The 10,724-nt window shown below is 39.9% G+C and overlaps 1 protein-coding gene across 1 annotated transcript; it reads left to right on the forward strand.

Annotated features, from left to right (window-relative positions):
• Positions 1 to 907: 907 nt before the first annotated feature.
• pou3f2b (POU class 3 homeobox 2b) lies at positions 908 to 4,553 on the forward strand. Its single transcript, XM_059340276.1, has one exon. The coding sequence runs from the start codon at positions 953 to 955 to the stop codon at positions 2,096 to 2,098; it is 1,146 nt and encodes a 381-aa protein (XP_059196259.1). The 5' UTR covers positions 908 to 952; the 3' UTR covers positions 2,099 to 4,553.
• Positions 4,554 to 10,724: the final 6,171 nt, after the last annotated feature.

Consider the following 10,724-nt stretch of genomic DNA (forward strand, 5'->3'; position numbering starts at 1 on the left):
AGTGAACTTTATAGGTGTTTTATCTGCCATCAAGTCAGCATGCCTGCTGTTTAAATAGCAGTTTGAATAAATTAGATTTAGTTCATTTGCTTCACAAGTACATGAGTGTAAAAATGATGTTATCTTAAAACTAATAGTTAATTATACGACTATATGAAGATTCTCAATACTCAGTATATCCTTTCACACACACACACTCTCACAACGTTGCACAAATAACAGACATATTAATATGCATACAGCCAGAACGTCGTTGCAGAAATGTTGCAGCACTCCTAAAAATATTAAACTGCATTTTTCTCTTAGATAGGCCTCATCTATGAATATGCAGATCATATACAGCAACCATGCATGCTATTTGCTGCAATGAAAAGCTTTACGTTGCCTCATCAAATTAGGATTTTACGCACACGTTTCGATAACAGTATTTAAAATCATGAATGTGCGCAGGAGTACAGTCCAAAATGAAAAACAAAATCTAAAGTCTACTTGAATAAACAGAAGTATCTCCTACACAACAGAGCTTGTGTATTAATCTTCCCACTGTGGGAAACCCTGTCCTGCTGGATCTAGACTACCCTCAGCCTGAGTCTTGATACAACATGATTATCAAAGTAAATCAACTGTATCTTACAGTTGCACTGCTGATCCCGGTGCTCCGTCTCCCCATGCTGCACTCCGGCTCTCCGCTTCCACGGGAGCCTCAACTCGCACCTCTCCAACAAAGAGAGTAGTGTTTGTTGAGACTTCCCCGCAGCCAATCGCTGCGCCGTTGCCCGTGGTAACCACGTCCATCATCCCTTGACGGCCAATGAGCGACGGGGGCGTGGCGGAGTCCAGGTGCGCCTCGGCGTCCACTTGGCAGAGCGCCTGAGAGCCGCCTGTGGGCAGGAGAGGATCTGTCAAATGCGAGGTTCCTTTAATAAGAGCGACCAGTCCGGCTCCGAGAGTCATGGCGACCGCAGCGTCTAACCACTACAACATCCTCACCTCCAGCGCATCCATCGTGCACTCGGAGCCCGGCAGCATGCAGCAAGCCACGGCGTACCGGGACGCGCAGAGCCTGTTGCAGAGCGACTACCCGCTGCAGAGCAACAGCCACACGCTCAGCCACGCACACCAGTGGATCACGGCGCTGTCCCACGGAGAGGGAGCCCCGTGGTCCTCCAGCCCGCTCGGCGCGGAGCAGGACATCAAACCCGCGGTGCAGGGCGCCCGGGACGAGATGCACAACTCCAGCAGCAACCTGCAGCACCAGTCACGGCCGCCCCACCTGGTGCACCAGACGCACGGGAACCACCACGACGGCCGGGCGTGGAGAACAACCACCGCGGCGCACATACCGAGCATGGCCACGACGAACGGCCAAAGCCTTATTTACTCCCAGCCGGGCTTCGGCGTCAACGGGCTGATCCCGGGCAGCGGGCAGGGGATGCACCACCACAACCTAAGAGACAGTCATGACGACCACCACAGCCCGCACCTCAGCGACCACGGTCACCCTCCGTCCCAGCATCAGCACCAGCACCGGCCGCAGAGCCACCACGACCACTCGGACGAGGATACGCCGACCTCGGACGACCTGGAGCAGTTCGCCAAGCAGTTCAAACAGCGGAGGATCAAGCTGGGCTTCACGCAGGCGGACGTGGGACTCGCCCTGGGGACCCTGTACGGAAATGTGTTTTCCCAAACCACCATATGCAGGTTTGAGGCCCTGCAGCTCAGCTTCAAAAACATGTGCAAGCTGAAGCCTCTGTTGAACAAGTGGTTGGAGGAGGCGGACTCCACCTCGGGCAGCCCGACCAGCCTGGACAAAATCGCGGCGCAGGGGAGGAAAAGGAAAAAACGGACTTCAATCGAGGTAAGCGTAAAGGGAGCTTTGGAGAGCCATTTTTTGAAGTGCCCAAAACCGGCCGCGTCGGAAATAATCGGCCTGGCGGACAGTCTGCACCTGGAGAAAGAAGTGGTGAGGGTTTGGTTTTGTAACAGGAGACAGAAGGAGAAACGAATGACCCCTCCCGGAGGAGCTCTGCCGGGGAGCGAGGATGTGTACGGGGACACGCCGCCGCACCACGGGGTCCAGACCCCGGTCCAATGAACTCTGCTGGACCGCTCCTCCAGGACATGTTTATCCTTTTTATTTATCCCCAAGGTTATATATAAATCACTAAACTATGAGACGCTATAGTGGGTGTTTTATGTATAATAGATTGCAGTGAGTACTGACACAATATCTGCAGAGAATATCTGAGAAATGGAAAATGAGTAAGGGGAGGACAGGACATTTTTCCCTCTCCCAGAGCTAAAGGAACATAAGCCTGTGTTGTGTTCTCCGAGGATACATGCCCAGCACTGTGACTCCAGTCGACGCAGTTTCAAGGTGTAGCCCCTATTGTGTATTGAAATTATACTTGACGACAAAAAAGAGGGAGGGGAGGAGGGATAGATACCTGGTTTTAGACGAAAAAGCATAGCTGAATGGTTTCCATTCGTCTCTTTTATATCAAATCACAATTTTTTTCCTGTGCGTAAAAGGGAAAACAAATACAAAGGCGTTTAGTTTTGTAGCCCTAAATTGTGCGTCCAGCAGTGATGGGTGTGTGGGTGGGTGGTGCAAAGAGGGGGTCAAAGGAGCTGCGTTAATGGAGTAAACTGGAGGCCAGTAAAGGCTGCAGCCCCAGTCCAGTGGAGTCCAGCTGAGGGTGAGCATCGCCTGAGTCCCATCTGTCAGCCAGGCTGCACAGAGCCGCGCTGCTGGGAAACTGCAGGCCAGTCAGCTCGTATTTATTCTGTGAGGACAGAGGTCAGGATTTAGTTATAAACACAGATTATTATTATTATTATTATTATTATTATTATTATTATTATTATTATTATTATTTGTGCAGCTCACTGGCTAAACTCTCCAATAATTGGCGTGAGTGCAGTGCTGTGGTAAATAAAAAGTGTATGACCTCTATCATAAGTCAAACAGCATTCTAAACAAAAAGCTCCATTCTATTTTTCAGTAATATTTCTCCTCCCTTAGAGAGTCTCCCAGCTTCAGGAAGGGCTCCGTGGCGAATTATTGGATTATCTGGCACTTTTTTCCACACCAGGATGGGCTACAGATATATAGATATCTACACAAATATATGTCACCAACTCTCACAGAATATTTGGATCCACTTTTGTAAATATTGTATAACTTTAAAAGTCATGGCTTCATCCCTTTTTTTCTTTCTTCACTGGGGCACTTTTTTGGATTGATGTTTTTTCAAAAACAAAACGGTTGAGTTTTCAAAATCCAGTGTCATTCATAGCCTACCTACTGCCTTGTATTTGTGTGCTATTTAACGTTCATTTTGTTGCCGAAATTCTGCTCGTTTACGGTTTAATATTTTTTTGTGGCGCATTTTATTTCCAGTCTCAAGATATTTTTTTTTAGTAATGTGAAATCAATTTAATTTGTTTAAATTGTCTAAGGAGTTCTGTTTTGCCATTTTATGTCCGCTCTGAAATTACATTAGATTGTGTTTCCAAGCAAAATATAGTGCTTTGAGGACTGAATTGAGATGAATCGATAATACTATTGTAGAGAATTGTCCACGATGAATGAGAGTAGAGAGGATCAAAACGGAGATAAGCATAATGATTAGTGTTTGAAAAGAAAAATAATAATAAGGCCTTTAGTTTTCCTCCCAGAATACATTTTAGTGACATTCCAAAAACTGCAGCATATGATCAAAATTATTATTATTATTATTATTATTATTATTATTATTATTATTATTATTATTCACAAGGTGTTTTTTAATTTGTTTGTGAGGTCGTTGCCATGCATTTCATTTCAGCCATTTTGTTCATCTTCGTCTATGTTGCTTTATTACGTGGGGGGAAACTGCTCGTAGACATTTAATTTTATTTTTTAGTATTGTTAATGAGATTGTAATTTATTATACAATGGCTTTTATAGATGACACAAAGTGCGAGATATATATGAAATGACACCGGAAATGCTTTTGTTTTGTAGGGAACAAGAGAGACTTATTTTTTATTTGTATTTTTTTCTTCAGCGGGATTGCCACAGCCTCAAACCGTCACAGCTAAATGTATATACATCTTTTCTCCGTACAGTAGCTTCGCTTTTGGTTTTTTATGCAAAAACAGATATCCAGGGACTTGTTTTTTCTTTTTCCTCTCATGTGGAAACAGCTTTTGATTTATGTTCCTCCTGCAGAAAACAACAAGCAGAAACGATCTTGGCATTGAAATCTTTCCTCAGTAGCTTTAATGAATCGATCCAACTCATAATTCACTGGAAATTCAAGTTGTGGGATGTAGACCTGTAGCAATCCGACGCTGTTTTCTTCTTGTTTTTTGTTCACTTGCTTGTTAAACCAGTCTATTGTTTTTGGGGGGATAAAGGCTATGTCATATTCACTGGATGAACCTGGGGTAGATAAAGCAGAGGTGATGAACGCCTGTAGGTGTTTCTTCACTTGACACACGAACAACGGACTTGCACATTTTTAAATAATGGGGTTGATATTAAACAGCTTTTTTCCAACGTCGAGGCTAAATGTATATTTTTTTCAGTCTCTGTGCCTGACATCTGTGCTGTTAAAGAACACGCTTCTTGCTCTGAGCTCATTGGTTTGGGTGAATTAATGGCTGAGAGAAAATCAGGCTTGATGAATGGAAGATTGTGAGCCGATGATGTGTTGTTTCTGCCCCAGGCTGCTTTTAAATGGACTGGCTTTGGCTGTGAAAACCACAGCTTCCATCTAGGGTTAAATTAGGGGTTTTCCAAAATGGGGTCCGAGGACCAATAGTGGACCTCAGGAGGATTAAAATAGGTCCAACATGGAAATATTTTAATCTTTATTTGGAGCTTGAGGTTTCACTTTCTCTGTTGCACACTCACAGTTTGATGGAGTAAAGAAAAGAGAGCCGTTTGGATATCAAACAAATTTTTAAATAAAAGATTTAAATCTAGCATTTAAAATGTATCACAACCCCTTAAATTTGATTATTCACTATCATTTCTCTGCTCCTGTTCTTTGGATGATTTTCCTGCTTTGTCCATTGCAAACAACACAAGAAAAAAATACTCTATCCCTTTACACTGAAAGTTAACCAAACACCTTAAATGCATCATATTTGTAAGATTAAAATACATGTTTTCAGTTTTTAAACAAAACTTATAGGATAGGTTTAATTTTATCCCTTCAAAATGATTCTGATCAATGCATAAAAACACTCACACCTTAGCATTTCTGTAGGGGGTTACAGTGACAGTGATTTTGACAGTGGTGACCCTGATGGTATTTTCCTATTCACTCTGATATGTAATTTCTCTGTAATATCCCCACAGGAGCCTGTGGTGTGATATGAGCATCTCTTTAAAAATCTATTCTGGTTCATTTTATTTTTGAGCTGACAGCCAGAATGCAGAGTTGCTATTTCACTTCCTGCTTAACTACAAGAAATTGCCAAACGTGTTGCCCTCTGTGGTTGTCAGGATAATATTCATTACAATCGGTTTCTTCTCCATTTCACTCCACATACAAGCTGCCAGTACTGCTGTCTGCAGCAGTGCAGTGTGAAGAGATTTACCTCAGGATTACTAAGGTTAAAAAAAAAAAAAAAAAAAAAAAAAAAAGGGAATCGATTAGGAATCAATAGCTGGTCGATTATTGACGGCGTTAGCCAATTACATGATCCGAAAAAAATACGGCGATCTTTATTTATTTTCATTTTATTTTATTTATTCACTGAATGAAGAGAATGCCAGCCCGCCTTTACATTGGTATTAATGAACTACTTCCTTGAGTGACTTTAAATGTGATTAGTCTGCATTAACATGTTTTATTTATTTATTTAGTTAGTTACTGAAAGAATATTGACATAAAAGTAGCTCCCTTCCCTTGTAAAAGATATACAGTAATATCCCATAATAATGCCCAGGACTGGAGTCTGGGACTTCTCATTCAAAAGTGTTTTTTTCTTCTTCTTCTTCTTCTTCTTCTTTTACTGACCTTATTGGACCTGATTGTACTTTTAATCAACGGCAATATGGTTAATTGACTTCTATATGGGATAATAAGCACAGTGGATATGATCCCTCTGAGACACCGTAGGTGTTACGGATTAGAAAAAAGTGTATCAGTATCATTTCCACACGCTGTTTTGTTGTTGACGCGCGGAAATAAAAGATGTCCCTCTCTGCATCATCACCGCTCGCCGTTTGACCTGCCATTTGGATGCCTGGCACGAAACGACACCCGGAAATAAAGCCCTCTCTCAGATCTCTGAAGTAGACTTTTGTGGAGCCCAGTAATCAAAAAGTGCGCCCTCGTGCCCTTCATCCGCTCTCTAGCAGATGCAATTAATAGCGCGTCGCGTTAATTACACCTTCCTTTTTATTTAGGTGACTTGAAATTTCCCATTAGGCTTCCAGGGAAGAAAACACACACGCACACACGCACTCCAGTGTTGTGGTGCTGTGGAGAAACACAGAGGGGGATAGTCGGTGTTCTAGCGCCATCTAGCGGCAGCAGCATGACCCGAGGGTGAGTCCAAGCTGTTATGTCATTTTATTGTGTGTGAGGGTTGGCTCAAAGAAATCAATAAAATATTCAACTCTATGTCACATCAGGAATTTATGGCAGAAATATGTAATATAACGGAAAAGTCTGTTGACAGATGGAGATGTACAAATATTTTGTCATAATGAAATAAATAGAAGAAACGTAGAGGCCTTCACAATAAAGGATGTAAAGATGGCATGCAATAAGGTTAATAGACATCACAGGGCTCAGTAGAATTAGATTATATTTTCTTATACTCTGTACAACAGACATACGCCACTGTCTGTCCCTGCAGGACCAATGATTGGCTTCTTTTGTAGTAAAACTATTGATATTTTCAAATGTATTTCTCTGTCATTATTGTCTAAACTAGTTCTGAGTTAATCAATGAATCCAGAAATTGATGGACAAAAAGGTTTCAACAGTCTTGATAAGTTATTATTGTTTTGTCCTTAAATAGAGCCAGTTAATTGAACAAATATACATATATTAAGAGTTTATTTGCAACAAAACAGATTTTTTTTATTTTTTTATTTAATTTTTTAAAAACGATTTACTTATTTTGTTTGGAGTCAAGGGAATATCAATCAGACTGCCGTGGTTTGTTTCGATCTTTTTTTAATCCTAAATTGTGTATTTTTTTAAGTGTCCCGCCATGGGAAAAATCTATCAAAAAGGTGTTAGTTTATTCATTTTAAGAATGGCTTTTATCTGTTATAATAATAAACTCTTCAAATGTATTTCTTAGTTCCCCTATTTACAGTAAAATGCTGGATACTTTTAAAAGAAATAAATTAACGCGAGATAAAACATAGTTTCAGTAACACACAACAAGACAACACAGTGTTAAAGTGTTAAAGTCAAGAAATTAAACTTTTTATGAGCAACATGAACAGTAAACATATATCAAAGATTATACAATAAATAAAATATAACTATGATCAAATGAAAAATTAGAAAAAGTCAAATACAGACAGTTTATAGAACTAGATCACATCTGTTTATGTGTCAGTTTTTTGGGTGATTGATTCTCTTCTTGTGATTTTCTTCACAGTATCTCTGTGTTTTCTCTATACTGTCCTCACTGATCAATGAAGTGTTCTCACTCTGCAGCTGTTATTGTGCTTACACTTGACTTTGTTGACTCATTAGCGCCAGTGTTAGTATAAACCTAAATTTACCACATGATTACTTTATTTCCATTGAAGTAAAGTATCTTGGAATTGTCAGAAAGTCATACTGACATAATCATTTCTCTTAATAATAGCATTAGATTTAAGAATCAACAACAGTTCATGATGAAAAACATTGCATTCAATGGCAGATTTGGGAAACAATATTAACTTATTGGTAGCGTGTCTCCATGAGTTTTGGGTGATATCCATTTATATCATTCTGTTCAGCGGACCCTGTAAAATTAAACTGAACAGGACAAGAGTGATTTTTCAGAAAGCTGCAGGGATTTTTACTGAGTGCTTTAACTCAATCAGGTTGCAGTAAGTCCAATATATTTTCAACAATGCATCACAAGTCAAAATTTGAGAAGGCATTAGTTGCATAGTCATCGAACAAAAGAAAACATTTACAGCTCCAGCTTTTTAAATCTGAGGATTTTTGTCACTTTGATATTATTTTAAACAGAAAAAAATGAAATTCTTTGGGTTTTGGACCATTTGTCAGACAAACGAGCAAGAGGCTTTTTCACAGAAGATATTTAGGAGAGACACATAATAATAAAATGCTTCAGTTTCATGGTCCTGATATTGCAAGTTGTTTCGCGGTGTACTGGAATAGAACGGATCCTTAATGTTATTAGTAACACATGGTATTTAAATAGACTTAACAATTCATACCAAAAAATATTGATGGATTCATCAGTAACATGAATGATCATTAGCTGCCAACTCAACAGTAAAAATGTAGCTGTTACTTCTTAGCTTTTCATAAACTCCACATCAGTGTCGAGATTCGTGCATATTATTGCAAAGTGAGAAAACCAAATGCTGAATGTGAAAGGACGTCTCAGCCAGTAAAGCCTGTTCAGGCAAGCTGGTAACATCATACAGGCTATCAGCTCAATCTGTTTGAAGTGTCTTTTACTCACACAATGATCAGGTTATCACAGCTATTGTTTACTCTGCCTGCACTGGGAAGGCCTCCTCTGTCAGTAAACCTGTTTTATTTTACAGCCGTCGAACGACAACTTTATTTTTTTCAGCGACAGAGGCATCGTGCCAGTGCCTCCAGCAAAAGGTAATGGAGTGGGAGGTAAAGTAAAGGCCTACTTTTAGGACATGGTAAAATGCTGACTCAGCAAAAATGATAATAATAATAATAAATTGGAAAAGTGACAAATGAAAGCATCATCAAACAACAGGCAGATCTATTTCTCTTTGTCTGAATGAACAACATCAATACAAGATAATACTCAGATCACATAATGTCATTCAACATAATGTTTCAATATGATTTCCTGGGGTAGATTTCATTTTGAATGAAATTAATATTGAAAATGAATGTTTGTAACTTTATTTACCCCCCGGAGATCTTAATCTAACGTCTCTGTACAAAGTTTCCTGTCAAACATCATGTCCATCTTTGAATTGAGTGAAGATGAATCAGCCTTCTGTATCAATCACTCATTCAATCTGTCTTTCTCTCTTTGCCCCCTCCTCCTCCTCCTCCTCCTCCTCCTCCTGCTCCTCCTCCCCCCAGCACACAGATAACAGTGATACAAGCTCATGAGCAGAACATAATTCCACCATTTGACATTGTTGTTCTTCAATCTCACTCAGATGCATAGCAGCTAATTACACTTTGCACACTTAAGTACACAAACGCGTGTGTGCGTTCATTTGTAAACGAGTTATTGTTTAATTATAACTTCACATGAACTTTGCTGATCAGTGGGGCGAATCGTGTCTCCCCTTCAGCGCATAATTATTCAGGCTATAATTGCTCGGCCTGTTTGTGAAACATGCTCGTCTCTCAGCAAGGCCATCTTACACGGCGTCTGTGCCAGATCTTCTCCGACAACGCCCATGAGCCTCTAAACGGCTGTTTGAGGCTGCGGAGACAACAGGAAGCTTTAGATGGACAGCAGTCGTAAAAGGTTACAAGTACAAAGATAATCAGAAGGTACGAATTTAAAATGCACATTTAACCCAAAACTGACCAAAATTCTCCTTTTCTAGGCAAATATAAGTCTACCATGGATTTCTCACACATTCCAAACAAAAAAAAATCCAAATTAAAGGTCCACTTGCTACTATTTGGAGCTTTCAATTGCATTTCATGGTCTTCATCAGTGAATGGATTTGGCTCAATTTAAGCTGGTTTTATCGGCTGATGAAAACTGTGAGTTGGAAGATCACAAAAAGCTTGTAAGTGGACCTTAGGTTGTGGTTATTCTGTCACACAAACTGAACCCATGGCCAAAATTGCACATGATCATGTTTTTGTTTTTTTACAAACTTTTGAGAAATTTGAGGAAGAAATAGAGGGGGGGGAAGAAAGACAAAGGAGAAAAATGCAAAAAGAGGGAAAAATAGAGAAAAAGGAGAAAAAGAAAAGTGGAGAAAAGAGAAAAAAGAGAATGTTTAAAAAGTTTCATAGAAAAACATTCACAGTATATTATTTGTAATAGAAAATGATTTTAAAAAATTAAACAGTTGTTATCTCTTACAATATAAAAAACACACACACACACACACACACACACACAGATATACATATAGTATTTTATTGTAGTTACTATAGTTAACTTATTTGCATTCTGCTCTATGCTCCCGTGTGTATGTATTTATAAGAATATAAGCATTATTACAATACAATTTAGATTTAACAAGCTCAAACTCTCACACATACTTTTACTCTAATTTTGTTCTATTTCAATAAAAATGTAGTCATTAAGGTCAGTAAATCCAGACAATACTCATCAATAATTCAGACGGACAGACGTGTCTCTAAGTGCCTTTAAATGCTCCGTGCGACTGAGTCAGAGTTGGTGTGAAATCTGCAGCATTGTTTTAGGGCACAAAACAAGAAGAGGCTGTTGTTGTTCTTTTCCAGTGGTTCCCAACCTGGGGGTCGAGACCCCTCAAAGGGTCTCGAGATAAAGATGTGCGGTCACAAAATGATTAAAGGGATAAA

This window comes from Centropristis striata, chromosome 8 (assembly GCF_030273125.1).
Source record: "Centropristis striata isolate RG_2023a ecotype Rhode Island chromosome 8, C.striata_1.0, whole genome shotgun sequence".
NCBI lineage: Eukaryota > Metazoa > Chordata > Actinopteri > Perciformes > Serranidae > Centropristis > Centropristis striata.